General features: G+C 44.0%; 1 protein-coding gene across 1 annotated transcript in view; it reads right to left on the bottom strand.

The window, feature by feature from the left end:
* LOC112071635 (neuron navigator 3-like) overlaps positions 1-22,254 on the bottom strand; it is a 48,562-nt gene that overhangs the window by 5,950 nt on the left and 20,358 nt on the right. The window contains 18 exon segments of the mRNA XM_070439464.1: positions 2,343-2,414; positions 2,753-2,907; positions 3,097-3,332; positions 4,600-4,768; positions 5,003-5,098; positions 5,590-5,687; positions 8,850-9,033; positions 10,115-10,280; positions 12,060-12,132; positions 12,135-12,191; positions 12,194-12,233; positions 12,727-12,747; positions 14,282-14,302; positions 14,519-14,640; positions 15,313-15,421; positions 17,020-17,103; positions 21,886-21,963; positions 22,207-22,230. Of these exon segments, the coding sequence (XP_070295565.1) occupies positions 2,343-2,414; positions 2,753-2,907; positions 3,097-3,332; positions 4,600-4,768; positions 5,003-5,098; positions 5,590-5,687; positions 8,850-9,033; positions 10,115-10,280; positions 12,060-12,132; positions 12,135-12,191; positions 12,194-12,233; positions 12,727-12,747; positions 14,282-14,302; positions 14,519-14,640; positions 15,313-15,421; positions 17,020-17,103; positions 21,886-21,963; positions 22,207-22,230 (1,805 nt within the window).

The following is a 22,254-nucleotide window of genomic DNA, read 5'->3' as shown; positions in this document are numbered from 1 at the left end:
TGATTCRGGTAGACCTGAAATGATTGGATGTGGTGGTTATTCWAATCAYCCTATGGAAAGAAAAGATGAAGCATCAAGTTTCTTATACCTAGGTCCAATTCTTTCAGATCAGTGACTAGAGAATGGCACTAGAGGTCGATTTGGAATTCAGCATTAGGGAAATTCCGCAAGGTTGCAATGTGACCAAGGTAAGGCCGATTGGGGGGGAGGATGTTGGCATATATATTAGAAACATCATGTATCCCAAATTAAGCCCCATTTGGTGATAACTGCTCTGTTGTCAGTTTCATAATAAAGAGACTGCTTGTTCTGAGGCTTGCACTCTGTTGGATCATTTCCATATTGTAATTCCGACTCATAGTCAGGCAGACCAGTATCAGCGTGGAGTGTGCCACATTTGCCTTCATGGCATTTATGAAATGCTGGGCTGTTTCCTGTACCTTCCATGGTGACAGTGTGATGAAAAATGTTCAATACAATGAATGTCAGTGTGATTTTGCATGCACCCAATGACAAATATATCTGTTGCCACATTAGTCATTAATTATCCTCTCAAATATGTCACGTAAAAAATTGACCAGTGTGTAAGGCCTAAAATTATATCAGGCCAAATTAGCAAGCTAATTAGCCAGTTTAAGATGCACTATGCATAAATCACTCCGCCATTGCCTGTTTAGAAAAAATTCTAATAGTATAACCTAATTTCAGTTTATGTAACAAAACCAGCAAGTATAGTGTAGAGGATCATTGTTATCATCTAAACCGCTGTGAATATTTTTCATAAACCAAAAATATTGTATTGTCAGCTGTTGGAAGCTGGTGTACAAACCAATGTTAAAGACGCAAAAAACTAAACTTAACGGGAAGCATAGAATAGGGCTCATAAGAACTTCTTTCATTTAAAACAGGCAGATCTATAATACATATTCTATGGAATTTTGTCAAGTCGCCCAAAAAAGTTAAATTTTTGCAGCAGCTTAATTACTGTGCCCCCCCCCCCCCATTTTTATTCTACTATCTAATCTGTAATATCTGAAGTTGACTGACTTTCTACTAGTGGAAGCAAGGAATGAAATGCTGATAAATACTGTACATAATCACAATGTTCTTATTGGTAGTTTTTACTATTGACTATTGATTCATTTTTTAATTGGGTTACAATTTTTTTATTTTTTATAGTCGTCCTTTTTAAATAATACAGCACATCTTATTGTTGAAAAGGCCCCGAGCCAAACTGGGAAGAATATTCTCAGAGTTTGATCCTACCTGTGTCCGATGTAAAACAGAACCAGCCACACTGTATCATATGTTTTGGGGCTGTCACAAACTGTCAGGTTTCTGGGAATTAATATTTAAATGTTTCTCTGATATATATGACACTGTTATAGATCCGTCTCCCCTTACAGCCCTTTTTGGAGTATTGCCCATAGGGACCCCCCTGTCAAGAATCCAGTCGGACACTGTTGCTTATACAACTCTTTTAGCTAGACGGCTAACACTACAGAACTGGAAGATGGCAGCTCCCCCATCTTATAAATATTGGATGTGAGATGTGTTGTGCTCTCTGAAACTAGAAAAAATGTAATTCAATACACATGGGAACCCCAAACTGTTTAATGAGGCTTGGGCTCCATTCCGGTCTTACTTTAAACAGTCCATCCTTTAATGGCATTCATATTAAAACAAAAATAAGTCTGTATTTGACTCCCCTGTGAATTAAGGGCTGGATGAGCATTTCTTTGTGTTTTTTTTTGCATTATTAAGGTTGATGTGCCTATTGATTCTTATTGAATGTGACCTGCGGATGCCTTGTTCATCTTGCCCTGTCAGAGACAAAAAATGTGAGCTTGTTTTGCCCTGTTTTTAATTTTTTAAATTTTGTTCACGCTTACATAAAATGAATATTATTTTTTTAAAGCATTGTACATTTTATTTTTGGTCCAGTGGATGGTTGGGTGGTTGCATTTCTCCACCCCTATCCTTTGTCTGTTTACAGGAACATTGGTGAGGTGTCTGCTCTGTCCCTGTACTACAGATGGCCCTTTAACCTTGGTAGCCTTCTGCCCAGTGTGTTTAACTTGTCCAAAGTACAGTATCTTTAAAGCTATTCTTTTTTTTTGTGGTATTTTTTCTAGTTGAGTATATTATTTATATTGTTTTGTGATGTCTTGTGTGTAAAACTGAATAAACAGAGTAAAAAAAAAAATATATATATATATATATATAATGTTAGTTTGCAAAAATCTGCTTGAATATGTTGTCTGTACAGGAAAAACAATATGTTCAAAGCAAAGAGCAAATGAAGCTTTTGAATCCTGGTTTGAGTGTTGGTGAAGACATACCTGAAATTGTGGTGAAGCTCAAGGTTGGGAGAGGAAGACACTCCCTGGTTCATGGTTCCAATCACATACGGGCTGCAGACAAGACAGAACAATTATACTGAGGACAGTGCAGTTACGTACCAGGGCCAGGCAATAAGGATATTTACCTTTCCTTCACAACAGTGATTGTGCTTATCAGGGAACAGTAGGTAAACTATCTTGAATAGAATACGAATTGCATCATCTTGTAATGAGTAAAGCTAGAAATGGTTGTTGGTACAGAATCCCAGTGTTCACATTAACTCTAACTGTTGCATTTGAGTTAAACACAATCATCATCATCACCCCCATCATCATCATCATCATCATCACCACCACCACCATCCTATAGCGGCTAGACTTGCTTCCTGTGCCGGTGGAGCTATACTCACCATTTGTGGTACTTGTAGTTGAGGAATCCGTTGAAGATGTCGCTGAGTGAGCCGATGTGGTGGAGGTTGTCCAGTATGACCACGGTGGGCAGCTCCGTCTCGCTGTCCTCAGAGTTGCACTGCTCTGCCAGGCTGGATAGGTACTGACGCAGGTCCTGCCCAGAAACAACACACAGTGAGCTTAAAGATGTGGRCATTATTCATAAAGTGAGTGTTACTTTGTCTTTGAAATAGGACCACTGTCCTTGATATACTGTATAGTGCCAAYCGAGGCGATTTATAGACAAATATGCCGACTCCTTAGCAACTAGCTCCTTAATACTCTTGGCTGAGTGTTTTCTTACCTTGCTGGATTTCTGGTCCACGTTGAAGCTAGCCAAGTTGCTCTCCGTGACCTTTCGACCAGACTTGGTGACAATGAACTCTGCCAGCTTGCTGGCCAGGAAGGACTTCCCGGTGCCGCTGGGGCCAGAGAGGATGATGCGGCGATGCTCCATGAGCAGGTTGAGGTATCTCTGGATGATGGGCTTGGGGATGAGGGTGTCAAATACCAGGCTGTCTATGCTGTTCTCCTTCACACCTGCAGGAGGAGAGACGTGATTGTCTGATGATACTAGGTGCTAATAATACAGGATATTATCATGTTAACGGTATATAACGGTACATAGCCTCTCACAACCTGTGTTAGACTGAATAGAATTCATGCCATTCTAGAACGAATGGAATGAATTGAGTTCATTCACTCAGGTAATAGCCCATAAAATATCATAATTAAATGCGGTGCGACTGTGTGATGGCTAATAAATGATGTTAACATAAAATAAATCAGGAGAAATGGGAAGAGTTGATTATTGTTTATGGTGCAACTCTTTGGGACGTCAGGTGGCGTATGTGTCAAGCGTCTCAGTGGGAGCGCTGATTTAGGATCAGCAGAGTAACTATAATTCAGTTTCAATGACTGTAGAGTAACTATAATTCAGCATCAATAACTTCAGAGTAACTATAATTCAGCTTCAATGACTGCAGAGTAACTATAATTCAGCTTCAATAACTTCAGAGTAACTATAATTCAGCTTCAATGACTGCAGAGTAACTATAATTCAGCTTCAATGACTGCAGAGTAACTATAATTCAGTTTCAATGACTGCAGAGTAACTATAATTCAGCTTCAATGACTGCAGAGTAACTATAATTGACTGTTGATGGGAGCTTGGACACTACTCCTCCAGTGAAAACACAACTGTAATGCAGAGTGCTGACACASGATTCAATGGCACCTAGTTCAGGCCTGGCCCTCTACATTTTCCTGCTGATGGCCACTGTTGTGACTATGGGAGAGAAGCGGCCATTACGACCACAGGAATATAGCAGCCAGCATGCGAGTGAAATAAAGGAAGTGTTGTCTACTTTTTTTTTGTTGCTCTGGTGGATAAAAATGGAAGCCGATGTTAGTCCYTTTAAAACACCTCCTTTGCCCCTTCAGGAGCAGAACATTGACTGAAGTGTCCGAAGTGCTTTTCAAAGTGCATGAGGGTATTGTCATGTCAGGATGAAGAAGCTTTTGGAAATTCMATTTAAACCTTCTGGGGTTCCATTTTGTCATGTTTGGAAATGTGCCATCCTATAGGTAGGGCCGTGGGTTGTTCCTGGTCAGGTCTCATGGTCAAGACTCAAGGCCCTTCCTCTATATCTGTGCTATTTGGATTTAATAAGCTTTATTATCCCACCAGAGGGAAATGTGTTTGGTCATGTCCTTAAAAGGATGTAGGACGTACAGTAATACATAAAACACACAACAATAGAAACAGTGAAATGCATCATGRCGTTCGTCTGGGCCATCCTAGTACCTTTGAGGTTGACGCTGATGACGTTGTTGTCCCCCACCAGGTAGCCACAGGGCAGCATTTCAGGCAGTTCAGAGGCGTGGGCCCGCACCACATCCCCCATCCTATAGCTGACTATACTGTCTGAGTTCAGCCCCAGACTGGTCAGTGGGTCCACCCGGAACACGTACTCCTGGAGGGGAAATGGCCAAATAGAATGTGTCTTTATCTTAGAATTCTATCTAATATCTCAGTGTTAATCCATATGTTTCCACAACAAAGAAATAGTCTGTCAATCATACAGATGAAGAACCATATATCATGAGCTTTTTCTGACACAAAACTGTAGTGCTTCATATTTGTTTTTTCGTCTGTAGGGTTCAGTCAGTGACTGATCATATGGTGAGCAGGGGGAAGGAGGTTTTACCTTGAATAATCGTCTGATTACTCCATCTAGCACATCCCACTTGGTCTTTCCGCTCACGCCGATGGAACCAATGAGGTACTCCTGGCTTTGCATACCCTGAGTGTACGATAGGGAATTAGAAAATGTAGCATGTCAGAGACTTGAATGAAAATAAGTGACAAAATTGTTGTACCAAACAGTGTACGGTGTAGACTGAAATAGGTGCCAGTGTTTATTTTGGTTGCCGGTACTYTTTATATTAAGGTGCAGGAGCTCCAAAATTATTTTGATATAATATTTTATAAGAGGAACAGAACAACTAAGGTCCCGGTACTCGGCTCCGGTGAGCTCCTGCCCAAGTCAAGCGCTGGTACTGAAGCATCTGATTATACGACAGCATAAGATTCTCACATTGTTATTCTAGGCACCATATCTCATTAGCTACCGTGGACTTATTGGAGCCACTGTTGATTCTAGGCACGTATATCTCACTTAGTTACCTTGGTCTTATTGGAGCCACTGTTGATTCTAGGCACTATATCTCACTTAGTTACCTTGGTCTTATTGGAGCCAACTTGTGATTAGGCACGTATATCTCACTTAGTTACCTTGGTCTTATTGGAGCCACTGTTGATTGTGACCACAATGCGGACACTGCGCCCCTCTTTGCGTAGATTGCCCTCATAACCATCGTCCAGGAGAATATCTGTGGGCACAAACACAACTATCAAGGGAGGAAACAATCTTGGGGAAAAACATCTCTGTAATAAAAGTGTCTGAAAAATAGAGAAGTAAAAACAACAGAGCCTAAATGTAATATAGAGCGGTCCTCCTGCCTGTTTCAAAGACACGGTTGTCAGGCAAAAAAAGTTACATTGCTAGGAGCTCCAGATATTAATTATAAACAATCTATTTTCCTCTCTCTCTGCTTTATTTACAATGAACTGGGGAGGAAGGGGAACTACTTTGTATTCGGCTGGCTTGCTGGCACGCAGGCTCTGTGCAGGGGTGATAAGGGCCCTCTGCCACTCGTCTTCCCACGCGCTGCTGCTCCCAACTCATCCCCCCATCAATTAAACAGCCCCAAAGTCCTCCGAGAGTGTTCTATTTTAATTACAGGACAGACGAGGAGACCAAAGGAGGACCGAACAGCACTCCACTCATCGACGAGGACAAGGCCGGAGTCGGAGAAGAGGAGCATACAAGGTTTAATTAGTCTCTCTCTCTCTCACACACACCACACACACACACACACACACACACAACACACACACACACACACACACACACACCACACACACCACACACACCACACCACACACACACACACACACACACACACACAACCACACCACACACACACACACCACACACACACACACCACACACACAACACACACACACCTCTCCGAGGAGGTCTGTCGTCTGCTTGATTGATGCAGATGTTACTTCAACTTGAGGAACTCTACTTGGACAAACGTGCTGTGGTGATTCACCTTCATCCAAAAGGATTAGCACATGTCTTCAAACTGGCCGAACAGCGTGTTGGGTAACAGTAAAGATAGACAACCAGCGTTTTGGGTAACAGTAAAGATAGGACAACGCAGCGTGTTGGTAACAGTAAAGATGGAACAACGCAGCGTGTTGGGTAACAGTAAAGATAGGCAACGCAGCGTGTTGGGTAACAGTAAAGATAGGACAACGCAGCGTGTTGGGGTAACAGTAAAGATAGACAACGCAGCGTGTTGGGTAACAGTAAAGATAGACAACGCAGCGTGTTGGGTAACATAAAGATAGGACAACGCAGCGTGTTGGGTAACAGTAAAGATAGGACAACGCACGTGTTGGGTAACAGAAAGATAGAGCAACGCAGCGTGTTGGGTAACAGTAAAGATAGAGCAACGCAGCGTGTTGGGTAACAGTAAAGATAGGGCAACGCAGCGTGTTGGTAACAGTAAAGATAGGACAACGCAGCGGTTGTAACAGAAGATAGAACGCAGCGTGTGAACAGTAAAGATAGGACAACGCAGCGTGTTGGTAACAGTAAAGATAGGACAACGCAGCGTGTTGGGTAACAGTAAAGATAGGACAAACGCAGCGTGTTGGGTAACAGTAAAGATAGGACAACGCAGCGTGTTGGGTAACAGTAAAGATAGGACAACGCAGCGTGTTGGTAACAGTAAAGATAGGACAACGCAGCGTGTTGGTACATAAAGATAGAGCAACGCAGCTGTTGGGTAACAGTAAAGATAGGACACGCAGCGTGTTGGGTAACAGTAAAGATAGGACAACGCAGCGTGTTGGGTAACAGTAAAGATAGGACAACGCAGCGTGTGTGGTAACAGTAAAGATAGGGCAACGCAGCTGTTGAGTAACAGAAAGATAGGAAACCAGCGTGTTGGGTAACAGTAAAGATAGAGCAACGCAGCGTGTTGGGTAACAGTAAAGATAGAGCAACGCAGCGTGTTTGGTAACAGTAAAGATGGACAACGCAGCGTGTTGGGTAACAGTAAAGATAGAGCAACGCAGCGTGTTCGGTAACAGTAAAGATAGGACAACGCAGCGTGTTGGGTAACAGTAAAGTAAGCAACTACACGTGTCAGTAACATTAAAGAGTCTCAAACAATCCCCTGTGTGACACACTAACAGCTCAACTCCCTAAGAACAACTCCCTATCCTAAATGACTGGTCTCAAATATACATGTAAACTGTTCCACTAAATCATCATTCCAGAGAATATAATATAAACTGTTCTACTAAATCATCATCCAGGAGAATATAATGTAAACTGTTCTACTAAATCATCATCCAGGAGAATATAATATAAACTTCTACTAAATATCATCCAGTGAGAATATAATGTAACTTTCTACTGAATCATCATCCAGGAGAATATAATATAAATGTTCTACTAAATCATCATCCAGGAGAATATAATGTAAACTGTTCTACTAAATCATCATCCAGGAGAATAATAATAAAACTGTTCTACTGAATCATCATCCAGGAGAATATAATGTAAACTGTTCACTAAAATCATCATCTAGGAGAATAAATATAAACTGTTCTACTAAATCATCATCCAGGAGAATATAATGTAAACTCTTCTACTGAATCATCATCCAGGAGAATATAATGTAAACTGTTCTACTGAATCATTCATCCAGAGAAATATAATATAAACGTGTTCAACTAAATCATCATCCAGGAGAATATAAACTGTTCCTAAATTCATCGAGGAGAATATAATGTAAACTGTTCTACTGATTGTAGAGTCACGGGGCTGTGGTGAATCACCTGAAATGATGGTGTCTGTTCATGTTGTAGAGTCACGGGGCTGTGGTGAATCACCTGACATGATGGTGTCTGTCATGTTGTAGAGTCACGGGCTGTTGTGAATCACCTGACATGATGGTGTCTGTCATGTTGTAGAGTCACGGGCTGTGGTGAATCACCTGACATGATGGTGTCTGTCATGTTGTAGAGTCACGGAGCTGTGTGAATCACCTGACATGATGGTGTCTGTCATGTTGTAGAGTCACGGAGCTGTGGTGAATCACCTGACATGATGGTGTCTGTCATGTTGTAGAGTCACGGAGCTGTGGTGAATCACCTGACATGATGGTGTCTGTCATGTTGTAGAGTCACGGAGCTGTGGTGAATCACCTGACATGATGGTGTCTGCTGTTGTAGAGTCACGGAGCGTGGTGATCACCTGACATGATGTGTCTGTCATGTTGTAGAGTCACGGGGTTATGTGGGTCACCTGACATGATGGTGTCTTCATGTTGTAGAGTCACGGGGTTATGGTGGGTCACCACAGTTGATGTTGAGGTTGTTGACGGACAGGCTCAAAGCTGTGGCTCACCTGACATGATGGTGTCTTCTGATATTGAGGTTGTTGAGGACAGGCCCAGAGATTGGCGCGAGGAGGACGAGGATGTGCTGGAGGTCTCAGAGGGCGGCCGGCCCATCTTGGCTGGCGTGGCGGCTGGCGTGGTGCCTCCCGTCTTGAGYCGGTCATTTTCRGCTTTCAGCAGCTCGATCTCATTCTGCCCAATGACAGAGAATAAACATCAGGAGGATACTTTAAATGACACTGTCGTTGTTTCCTGACAGATGCTTTTCTAAACCATAGAAACAGAATTACCAGAATGGACATTCCATTCAAGTCAATGTTCTGTGATGGGTGGACCAGCAACCGTATTGAGTGTCCTGTCTAGTAATTCATATTTCTATGGTCATAACTCATCATGTAGGCCTACGCCACCTGTTGGGAGACAATGACCTCACCACAAATGGACGCTTTTAGAAAGCAATCCAGAAACTGAGCCCAACCCGATGTAAAATAAATTCATTCTACTGAGAGGTAAGCCGATTAGAAGAATATGGAAATTTGCTTGCATTCAGACTGGCCATAGTTATCATTGTGGATCAGTATTAGCGTCATTGTTGGCTGTGAGAGCCCCTTTAATCTCAACAGAGCTCTTTGTACTGGGCTGTTCACAAATCTAAAACCCAGATTAAGGGCCTGGGTGGATTATCTACACATCTGAGGAGAGAGCGCTGACTTCTCCAGTAGTTGCCGTTTTGTCATGGGAGTTGACATCAACGGCCAAGCCACTGTCCCCCCGGTCTTTGTCACGAGATGCGTTGTCAGTGCTCTACCAGAAAGGTGATTGGGTGTATGGCACGGCCAGCCCCACTGACAGATAGACCTAATTAGTGGTCTGAGTGGTTATATTGTAAGTTGATCACGGTGCCATCGCGGCTTGTTGGCTTCCCCCTGAACCCCCTGACCACCCCAGTCACCCCTGGCATGGCATCAAAGAGCCAGAACAATCCCCAAACACTGCATTAGCTCCCTAACTGCACAGTGTCATGCCCCACTGGCCCCTGGGAAACAGGTCTCTCTGGATACAACCCAATAATGTCTCCTCCTGAAGTATTTTTTTTACAGCATAAACAATATACATACAGATAAAACAACAGATAAAAAATTGATTGGATTAGTGTTAAACAAACAACAATTTAAGGCTATATGTACAATTAGTGATTTGATATATAAGTCAGTGCTAATTCACATTGGTGGMTCCCCCATGGTTTGGGTTGTGCATTCGTTTAGCAGGCTACCTGGTTCCTCACCTGCATACGGTTCATGGCCTCTCGGATCTGGTCCAGGTGGTGGGCGGAGCTAAGAGCCTCCAGGCGGATGTCTGTCAGCTTCAGTTCCTTCTCCCTCAGCTCGTTCTTCAGCTGCAGGATGATCTCCGCCTCCGCCTCCGTGCACTCACACAGCCTGCAAGGGGTCACACAGGGGTCACAGGGCTAGAAATACTACACACAGGGTAGTTACACATACAGGCTAGAAATACTACAAACAGGGTAGTTACACATACAGGCTAGAAATATTACAAACAGGGTAGTTACACATACAGGCTAGAAATACTACAAACAGGGTAGTTACACAAAGGCTAGAAATACTACAAAGGGGTAGTTACACATACAGGCTAGAATACTACAAACAGGGATAGTTACACATAAAGGCTAGAAATACTACAAACAGGGATAGTTAACATAAGGCTAGAATTACAAACAGGTGACATAGCAATACACAACGGGTAGTTACACATACAGGCTAGAAAACTACAAACAGGGGTAGTTACACATACAGGCTAGAAATATCTCAAACAGGGGCAGTTTGCTGAACAGTCAAACCAAAGAGGATCCATTGGAGTCAGTAGGAAACCGTTATGGCAGACATACTTAGAAAACACACATACACATAGGTGGTATGGGTCACACAGGGATCAGGTGAGCATTGGGGATGAGTGAATCCTCTATCATAGGAATTGTCCATCTGGCATCCAAGCAAAGACAAAGATGGTGTCTGTCTACGGTTCCAGTGTTGCTACTACTGCTACCATGTAAGTCATTCACTACTATCAAACTCTGCAGGTCATAGCTGAGTTTACGATCTGAAATGGGGAAATTGACTTCAAAACCCACACCGTGAGCATCACCCCCACGGTAGGAAAGCCTGTCAGGGACCCTCCAAAGAAGTGAGGGTAAACCAACTAGCCAGCTGGCCACACACAGCAGATGTAATGAAAGTAGCATGCTTCTGGCATGCATGGCCAGCCGAGGATATTAGCAAGATGGAGGAGCCTTCTGTACATGGCCAATTCACCAGCAGTATCAGTAAGCACGGAAATATAATATAATCTCCATGACTGCTACAAGTGATTTTAATATTTGTGTACGCGGCTCACATTCTGGTGCATTATATTTTTGTGTCGTGGCCTGATTGGGGCCCTTTGTGAGAGAAAGGTTACGTCCCAAGAGCACCCTATTCCCTACATAGTGCACTACTGTTGACCAGAGCCCTATGGGTCCTAGAGTGCACAATATAGGGACTAACGTGCCATTTGGGAGCCACACAAAGATAAAAGCAGGCTGAGTTAAGATGATGAAAGCACTTCACACCCCAACAGCGTGCCAGCCACACACTGCTGTTACCGAGATCTGTGTTTGTAGACCACATGACCGTTTAGCCTTCTCTTTGACATCCAAATGGGAGGGGCTTGCTATCACAAACGCACTTTGTTACTGGACAGATAGACATATGAAATGGAGAAACAAGGTGAACAAGAAAGACATATAAAAAAACTGTGTGAATTCAGAAGAAAAACAACATTTGTGCCAAGAAATGGAAGATGCTGAAGTATGTGTTGTATGTAGATTGGGATGTAGCCTGTGTGTAATAATAATAATGAGGTGGGTGATTATATTTGTCCTGCTTCACACATGTACCAGTGTGTATTCATACATGTGTTATTAGAAATGTGGTTTTGCACATCCCAACTCCCCCGAGACATCCTCGGGAGGTAGGGTCACGTCCAGGGTCAGCCATTATCAACAGTGACCCTGGAGCAATTAGGGTTAAGTGCCTTGCACAAGGGAAATGGACAGATTCTTCACCTTGTCGGCTCGCGGATTCGAACTAGCGACCTTTCGGTTACTGGCCAACGCTCTAACCGTAGCTATCTGCCATGTGTGTATATTACAGTATACTCACTCTGTGGTAGAGGCTGAGGAGAGTAGTGTTGGGAAGCTGTCCTGTCTGTTAGCATGCTGTAGCTTGGGCGAGGAGGCAGCGATGAGTCCGTCATCTCTTCGATGTCATCTTGGGGAGACTGAGGCTTGTTGCCCTTTTCTTACTGAACGCCTGCTTGAACGAGCTCCGCAACTGCAAGAGAAACACCAAAACGTCAACATCGCCCATCTCTCCAACTTAACGGACATCATTTCCTGTCGAGCCAAGTCAGTGCTGTTCTTAGGCAACAGTCACCAATCTGAGAGAGAGGGACGCAAGGCAACTCAATCAAGGGCAAGAGAGGGATCCAATCAAGGGCGACTGTATGGAGGAGGAATGAGGAATGCAGGGAGGAGCCAGACTGTAGGAGGAGAATGAGGAATGCAGGGAGGAGCCAGACTGGAGGAATGAGGAATGCAGGGAGGAGCCAGACTGTATGGAGGAGGAATGAGGAATGCAGGGGAGGAGCCAGACTTTTTAAGGTCCTGGAACTAGAAACAAACAGGCAGTCAAAATGGAGGAAGAGGAGAGGGGGGCTGTTTCCATGCCAAACAGTTGTAGAAGGGGAAACGTTGAGGAACTGAGGAGGAAAGGAGAGGAGGAAGTCACCACAGCATACGGACGGTAGACGCTTTAGTACAACTAACTGTGCTGGGATGGAATCAGCCACCTGAGGATAGAACAATCACTACTGTTACCACAAGGACATGCCGCTCCACTGACCCACACATCATCACTACTGTATTACCGCAGGGCCACCATTATCTTTAAAGGGGCAATCTGAGATTGTACATCTATTTTATATCTTTCAAATGAATGATAATTATATAGATGTTGAATAATATAGCTTATAAATACCTAATGAGCTTTGTTCAACTGTCATACCTCAAAATACTTCCCTTGCCCCTTTAAAACTCCATTTAACTGGCAATTAGTTCCTGAGGTCTGAGGCATTTGCATTTTGGCACTCAGCGCTGAGCTGCCTCATATTCTAGGTTCTGTTTGGAGGAGGAGCCCTAGCACATCACATCATTTCAGTGCGACTGGAGCCTTTCCCCCCTATGTCAAAGAACATCTGGAGCCACAATGGGAGCCGCAGTAGGAGACATTTTGTTTCCTGTACAAGTTGAAGAATGGATCCAGGGAGGGAAACTGTGTTTTTGTGTGTGTTTGTGTGTGTGCCCATGTCCTGCTCCCTGCTGTTAGCGATTCCCTCTTCAGCCAGATCACAGGCACTTCATTAACCTCTGAGCCACACAGTGTTTCAGGCCACAGGGGCACAGAGGCAGAATTTATATGCAAATGAATATGAATAGCTGCATAAATAAGAACCAGATGTGTATTTCTGAGCGTGGGCTGAGCTTTTCTCTGGCTCAGAGTCTGGGGAGGATGGGGAAAGAGAGTTGAGCAGGTGTAAAGATGCTGGTCGTACTCCCTGGATGAACATTTAGCAGGTAATCATGGTTTCCCAGGAGAGATAGTATGGAGGTCAGATTGTATACTCTTGAAGTGAGGTTGTCTTCTGTACTGAATCTTATTATAAGAATGTATCAGTAATTATTGAATGTATGAAACATTATTCAGAGGGTCCTCGCAAATAGTAGTCATTAACCAGCAGGAAACTGTATTACCGGCAGAAAAACACAGGGTAGAGGGAGGATTTACAAAAACGTGGATTTTGAATGAATGCGTTTCACAAATAGGGTGTGTAATTTTTTCTCCATGGGAGGCAGAAGTGTAACTGCACACAGAAGGAGAGGGGAAAGAAGCTTAATATTACTAGGAGAGATGGACTGTACGCTTAATCAAGGGGTACACTGACTGGAGGACTTAAGGCAACAAAGCGGGACAGCACTGATTCATGCTTAAATAAGTATCTGTCCCTTTCGGGTATATGGACCACATTAGGCACTATTTGAAATAGTGAATTAAGCCTTTATTTGGTATTATTAACACATTTTATTAGGCCTTTATTTAGTYTTTTCTTCTTTACACATGAATGAGTACAGGAAACACTGAATGAAGGACTAACGACTGGCTATTTCTATAGAATAAAGGTCCTATTTATCTACTTATATKCACAATTATACACTTAGGAAATGAGTGCCCAATATGTGATCCTTGTACAAAAGTGTTACCCCTCTTTATCTCAAAGTCATTCACTCTGTCATAGACATGCGAGAGGATGGGGGTTTCATATTCACCTTGTTGCCTCTCTCCTTTCCCTGGCAGAGGGTTAGGGTTAGGGAGAGCGTGAGAAAAGGGAGTGGAATTACAAGTCACAGTTATGACAATGTATGACTTCTCAGTAGAAAGGAGTGTGAGACTGGCATGGTTTAGATGGTTCAGAGGTTAGAGTGAAGTGCATGGAGACGTCTATACAAGCCAAGAAACCCTCGTCCTCTCCTTCTCCCGTGGGATTTCTTCACTCACTAACTTACCCAGCTCTTCTTCTTCTTCTTCTTGTCCTCTAGGTCTTTGGCGCTGCCCAGGGATGAGTGACTGGCTGCACTGTTGATGCTGGACATGCTCTCCGACGAGTGTTGCCGCCTAATCCGCAGGTCTGGAAGCACAAGACAACTCGCTTTTTTAGTACCTACCCAGTCTAACTCCCAAGCGCCAGGTGTTTGAGATCAACTTTCAAAAAGGGTGAACTTTCTAGAGTGGTGTATGGCTGCTCTGAACATTCTAGAGTGGTGTATGGCTGCTCTGAACATTCTAGAGTGGTGTATGGCTGCTCTGACCATTCTAGAGTGGTGTATGGCTGCTCTGAACATTCTAGAGTGGTGTATGGCTGCTCTGAACATTCTAGAGTGGTGTATGGCTGCTCTGAACATTCTAGAGTGGTGTATGGCTGCTCTGACCATTCTAGAGTGGTGTATGGCTGCTCTGAACATTCTAGAGTGGTGTATGGCTGCTCTAACATTCTAGAGTGGTGTATGGCTGCTCTGAACATTCTAGAGTGTGTATGGCTGCTCTGAAATTCTAGAGTGGTGTATGGCTGCTCGGAACATTCTAGAGTGGTGTATGGCTGCTCTGAACATTCTAGAGTGGTGTATAGCTGCTCTGAACATTCTAGAGTGGTGTATGGCTGCTCTGAACATTCTAGAGTGGTGTATGGCTGCTGTCATGAGTAAAGAGGGACAGAGTTTGAAATGTGTGGTCGATCAAGAGGAAGAGGTGTGGTTCTTGCCCACACTAAGCGCATATGGAGGGTTCTCCTCTGGCGCGCTACCTTTGTGTAGGTGTCGGGCCGTTGAGGGCACTTGGATGGCTGTCTGGGCGTCTGTGTTCTGGGCTTTCAGCGCCTCGATGGTCTCTCTCAGCTCAGCCAGCTCCGACTCCTGAGGGAAGAGAAGCAGCGCCACAGATCAACCCTCCGCAGCACCACCACACCACAGACAATACCAACCTCCACAGCACCACCACACCACAGACAATACCACCTCCACAGCACCACCACAGACAATACCAACCTGCACATTTGAAAACAATGGCAGAATGTGCTTGATTATAGATATACTGTAAAAATACATTTGGAGTCCCAAAAAAGAACAAATGTGCTTTAGGTGGTTTGAATAGACCTTTTTGTTCACTAACCCTGTTGAAAGAGAAACATCTTGTTTTCTGCCTCTAAATCTCTAACGGTCTACCCTTCATTTCGGCCGGGACCATTCTCTCAATTCTCAATCCAAAACTCAATGACAGTCGTACGATAACTCAGTCAAATATTCCTGCCTCAAAAGCACACAGAGATAGGCATAAGCAGGTTTAAGAAGATAACGTTTGGCAATAGAGTTTTACCCTCCGCCCACCTGCTTGGATATAAGCTACACGGCGCCGCTCCTCTCTTATTAAATCCACATGATTAGATATAAGGCAACAGCACTCCAATTCCCCCCAACCACTGTGGGTTGTGATAGGGTTTAGTCTTAATTAAAAGTTGGGAGGCGCAGGCGGCTTGCTTAACAAAGACGTCCCTCTAGAATCTCTGGTTGAATTGATCCAGGATTAGGGCTGCCACAGCTCGTCAATGTTATGAGTAGGTTTCCAGGAACGGGCGGACAGGCGGAAACGCTCACGTTTCATCACAAGACGGCTTTACATTTACAACACATGCACCATTCTTTCACTGATCCTCGTTTTAGAGCTCGACGACGTTACCCTATCTGGTTCTTCTCCCAGACCCTAATCCCACTCAAACGCTGCCAATTACGAACCGTAACAAAACACTTCTGTCATCTCTAATGTGGTCTGACATCGTCTATGATATAGCATCATTCAGTACACGCCCCTGAAGAAATAACTCTGCAGAGTATGGAGCAAAACCAATGTCCTGGATTAGGATACATATGTGACTAGTTACATCTTAAAGTAAAAGGGAAAAAGTCCCACACTAAACTTAAAGAAAAACCACCCAATAACTATCTTCTGGTATTTGTTTCATTAGTCCATTGTTGACATAGTCCCAAAATGTTTTGCTTGTCAGCAATCAAGTAGTGAAGATAGTTAACTTTAAAAAATACAGAAATTATCCCAGCATCATGCGTTTTGCATCATATGACAATGGACTAATGAAACAAAATACCAAAAACAGTTTTTTTGGATGGAATTGTCCTTTAACATAGCTTCTAACGTAATGAAGCTTCATCAAGAGGTTTATACAGAAATCATTCATAAGCAAATGTCATGCTGTATAAAGCGCTGGTAAATGTGCCACGGGCACGACATAGGATGATTATAAATGATTTAGGGTACGTTATGTAGTGCTTATGAAGACCTTATGAATGCTCTAACACACGATAAGTTACTGTTATTGTAAAGTGTAAAGGACCATGGAATAACAGTGATATGCACAGACAGGCAGACTTCTCAGAGAAGACTTTACACATAAGAAGGTATCTGGAAGCGGTGGGCCGCAGCAACAGGAAAAGGCACGTACCTTTTGCTCAGCTGTCATGGTGAGGCTCGTTAGGCGACAGGTCATGTTCCCCAGGCTCTTCTCAAAGGCTGCCACCAGGTGAGCCTGCCAACACAGAGGTCAGAGTTCAACACAGACAACACAAGCACTGGACGAGTCATTAAAGCAGGCATAAAGGGACAACGTTAAATTGGCACATTTTCTGTCACATTTTCCTGAAGTCCTATAAATATACCATTCTCTGTAGGTAGAACAACCTCTAATCAGGTGSATTCAAGATGATCCACAAACACACATTGAGCACACAGTGTGGAAAATCCATCGTTAGATAGCCACWTAAACATGTAGAAGAAGAATCGACGCGACCTGAGGGTGTAGGCTATTTTTTCTCTCGCCCTCTTCATGTTCCCTCGTGTTTCTCATGAGTCATYACTCTCCCCAGGGACCCTCAGCTCTGATAGACTGAGTCAAGTCATCCCTCTGTTGAACCACCAGYGCTGACTGACTGGCTGGACCATCATKTTTAATTCTGTATCTGAACCAAAACACTAGGAACATTCCCCCTAGTTACAGCTTGCACTTCAMCACGGCAACGCTGAGCCTGCTGCATGATACAGCTAACCACTCCCCCACTGGTCCAGGCTGATAACTTGTGGCTTATGAACTGGAAGTTAACAGGAGGAGGTCCAAAGAAGACATGCCGTACAGAACTTGTGCTACAGAAGAAGTGGTAGCTACGCCACGTCTGCTCTTCTGAAAGCTGTGAACCTTCACTTTCTCTGAAGAMAACAGCAGCAGCARYAACATCCATGATTAGGACCRATTTTCACAGCCAACTGCTGATTTGAACATGCACAAAAACACAGCTGAACCCAGACCTAAAGCAAAGTGAAAGATGGGCATATCTTCTTGTACACAGGTCAGGGAAGGTTTAGCATTGCTTTAACGGAGCCTGAGTTATTTTTTCACCTGAAGAAACACCGGCGACAAACTGAAGGGTGCCAAATGTTTAGCAGCATGACACCATCTGCTGCACTGAGCCTGATGGAAGTTAAAGCTCCATGAAATAGATAGGTGTGATGTGTGTGTGTGTGTGTGTGTGTTGTGGTGTGTGTGTGTGTGTGGTGTGTGTGTGTGTGTGTGTGTGTGTGTGGTGTGTGTGTGTGTGTGTGTGTGTGTTGTGTGTGTGTGTGTGTGTGTGTTGTGTGTGTGTGTGTGTGTGTGTGTGTGTGTTTGTGTGTGTTGTGTTGGAGGGGGGGTGATAAGTCCTCACCTAGAAAATACAAGAATGATAATTGTGTGTTGCATGTGTGTGACAGAGAGAGAAACCGACAGAACAGTGTGAGCTCACACCCACGCACCTCCACCGCATGGAGCCTCCGACACCTGTCAGGACCAGTGAGTCACACAGAGCCAGGCAGCGTGCCCACCGATAAGAAAATCTCAGCTCGACAGGGCGGAGGAGTAGCAACACAGTAATGACAGTCCTACACCAATAAGCCAACACCATATTGGTGTTCTGGTGGGCTCAACCATATCTGGCTGAATTGCATATAACCTTTGCAAAATGTCATCCGTCCAATCCCATCAGCCCCCTCCATCATGTGACATACACCCACCGCGGCTGCCCACCTGTCCGCCCTGTGGGTAGGGCTGTGAAGCTTCCCATGCATCCCGCGCTGGCCTTTGGCCTTGCGACCCCTGCCCTGGGGCCTCTGCTGGGAGCCGGGGGTAGGGTTGAGGGGTGCCAGACCAGCGAACCGGCCAGAGAGCTGCCCCTACTACTACTGCTGCTGCCAGCGACGCCATCCTCAGAGCCCTCTCTGCTCTACTCATCCACACTCACTCACACACACAGCAGCATGACTACTGTAGAACAAGCCAGCACAGACGGCTAGATATACTAATTCCCAAATCCCCAAAGAAAGGGACAAAAAGAGTAGAGGGGAGGGATAAGAGAGAGAGGGAGGGCAATCTAGAGGGGAGAGAAAGAAGTGAGAGAGGGAAAGGAAACAGAGAGAGTGACGGAAGGTGAAGGAAGGAGAATTAGGGTAAGGTAGGTAGGTAAGTAGAGCGCAGAGATATAAACCACCTCTTAAACCCACTTTAATGACAGCCAAGGCAAGGAATGGAATCTCTTCTGAGGAGAAAATTAAAACCAGTACAATACCAAGACGCTTCGACAACGTTCTTTTTAATCCTTTTTCCAGGATGCTGGTTTTTCTCATTCGACTTTGTTCTCATCAAAGAAAACCCAAACAAACATGAAATAGATTGACGTGGACGTTGGAGAGCTTCTCTAACCAAATGTGACAACACACACACAACTGTGTGCCTGATGTGGCGGCCATTTTAGCTACAAAACAGGTCAGACTGACCTGCTAGGAGCATGCTGAAGGTGACACAACGAATAGTCCTTTATTAAAAATATTCCTTATCCAAAAAGGTCAAAATATTAATTTCCATGTTAACATATTACAAAGACAGTGAGCAGATACAGTAAATGAGCGTCTAGCATACAGTACATTAGTGTCCCGTATAGCTCAGCTGGTGGAGCACAGCGCTTGCAACTCCAGGGTTGCGGGTTTGATTCCCACAGGGACAAGTACGAAAATGTACTACTGTAAGTCGCTCGGATAAGAGCTCTGCTAAATGACTGAAATGTAAATGTGATTAGGGTCAATCTACGATGACGTCAATCAGCAGACACCACACTCACAGCTCTTCTCGTTCGTTCAATGACAAAACAGTGCCCTCTCTAAGTGGGATTTATCTTTAATCAGCCATTCAAGAGAACATGACTGCAAACATACAGTATGCACCTGCAGGAGATGCAGTATCTCTCCCAGACAAATCAGCTTACATCACCTAAAATGCTGCCTTAATCAATGCCGCATGCATGTTTCAACCACTGGAGTCCTGGGAGAGAAATGTTGTTCCTAGGCACAGCATGGGCCATGAAGCTTGGATACCAGACACCATCCAGTACCAGACACCATCCGGTACCAGAGAGAGTGTATGGTTCGGCGGGGACGACACTACTGGAACAGATTGGGATCAGGAGCCCAGGAAAGGCATGAGGTAATATATATATATATATTCAAGGGTTTTCTTTATTTTACTATTTTCTACATTGCAGAATAATAGTGAAGACATCAAAACTATGAAATAACACATATGGAATCATGTAGTAACCAGGTTCTTCAAAGTAGCCACCCTTTGCCTTGATGACACTCTTGGCATYGGTGMGTATAGGCCTACTCACTGGGGAACCAGGCCCAGCCAATCAGAATGAGTTTTACCCCACAAAAGGGCTTTATTACAGACAGAAATACTCCTCAGTTTCATCAGCTGTCRGGGTGGCTGGTTTCAGACGAGTCCGCAGGTGAATAAGCCAGATGTGGAGGTCCTGGGCTGGCGTGGTTACACATGGTCTGCGTTTGTYAGGCCGGTTGGACGTGCTGCCAAATTCTCTAAAACGARGTTGGAGGCAATGTATAGTAGATAAATGAACGTTCAATTCTCTGGCAACAGCTCTGGTGGATATCCAAGTTTATAATTTTAAAAGGCTAAAAAGGTTTTCAGCTGTGCTAACATAATTGCAAAAGGGTTTTCTAATGATCAATTAGCCTTTTAAAATGCTAAACTTGGATTAGCTAACACAACGTGCCATTGGAACACAGGAGTGATGGTTGCTGATAATGGGCCTCTGTATGCCTATGTAGATATTCCATTAAAAATCTGCCGTTTCCAGCTACAATAGTCATTTATAACATTAACAATGTCTACACTGTATTTCTGATCAATTTGATGTTATTTTAAATGGACAACAAAAATTGCTTTCTTTCAAAAACAAGGACATTTCTAAGTGACCCCAAACTTTTGAACGGTAGTATACGTGGCATTGTATTGTGTGACAAAACTGCTCATTTTAGAGTGGCCTTTTAWTGTCCCCAGCACAAGGTGCACCTGTGTAATGATTATGTAGTTTAATCAACTTCTTGATATGCCACACCTGTCAGGTGGATGGATTATCTTGGCAAAGGAAAGGTACCCACTAACAGGGATGTAAACAGATTTGCACAATAAATTCGAGAGAAATAAGCTATTTGTGCATGTGGAAAATGTCTGGGATCTTATATTTCAGCTCGCCGATGCATTTATATTTTTGTTCAGTATATGTACACAAAGGCATCTAAAAAAAGCTTTCTCATAAATTAAACAATGCAACTTTTCTACAAAGACATCTGGGGTCTGTATGAGTCACACAGTGAACACAAAAGCTAGTTGGAAGTTTCTTGGCAGTGTGTTGCCTTAGTGCCTGGAGATGTATAACTCCTCGATCAAAGTCAGAGACCCTGGTGAAGACCCTGTCAGCCTCGCACTTGATCAGACGCTTCACGCAGGGCCCAGTACAGAGAGAGACAGGAGCGCCCATCTCTCCACAGAGACCTGATAGGCTTTAGGTTCTCAGGATTCTCTCTCACTCTGTATAATACACTTCCTCCCTCCAAACTGGGCTCACAAGCCCCCTCTTTCCCCCCTCTCTCTGTTTTGTTGAATCTGCATGTTCTTGCTAGGCCGCTCTATATTGCTGCCCCYCTGGATGAGGCTCGCTTCGCAGGACAATTCCCGGTAAACAAGCCGCATATTCMAGCCGTGTTCGAAAAAAACAACAACCCAGACTTCAAAACATTTCATCAGAAGCTTAAGAAACCTTTGAGTCAGAGAGAGAAAGGGAATTAGTGGGTGTCTAGACTGATTTACATTCAAGGGTTTGGCAAAGGCAGAGTTTCCCCCCGAACCTCTCTGACAGGCTAGGATGCAAATGAACCACGAGGCAGACGTTTTGACTGCTCAGTGTTTGTTGAAGTAAGAGGGACTTACATTGGCAGACAGCTGAGATGTGAGGGTCGCGACCTTTTCCTGGGAGGCGTCCAACTCTCGTCGCAGCTTCCTGATTTGCTGTTTGGGTGAGGGAAAAAATAACAGATTACATGACGATCACGTCTCTCCTAAAAACAGGACTGATTGAAAATACAACAGAGCATGCCTATCTTCCGATTCCATCCTTTAGAAGCAAATCCAAATCTGGTGTACCAGCTGCCTAGTAAACGTCCATTTGAAAACATTGATGTAAAGTCTGTCTCATTGCCACAGTATAAAACAATGGGGTGAATGTAAGTGTGAAGGTAAGTGGGGGATTACCGTGGTATTTTGGCCTGTTTGACCTTGATTGAAAAGAGAAGAATACAA

Source organism: Salvelinus sp. IW2-2015, unplaced genomic scaffold (assembly GCF_002910315.2).
Source record: "Salvelinus sp. IW2-2015 unplaced genomic scaffold, ASM291031v2 Un_scaffold1672, whole genome shotgun sequence".
NCBI classification, from domain to species: domain Eukaryota; kingdom Metazoa; phylum Chordata; class Actinopteri; order Salmoniformes; family Salmonidae; genus Salvelinus; species Salvelinus sp. IW2-2015.
The sequence above is the reverse complement of the archived record's forward strand: the minus strand, read 5'-3'. Positions and strand labels throughout refer to the sequence as shown.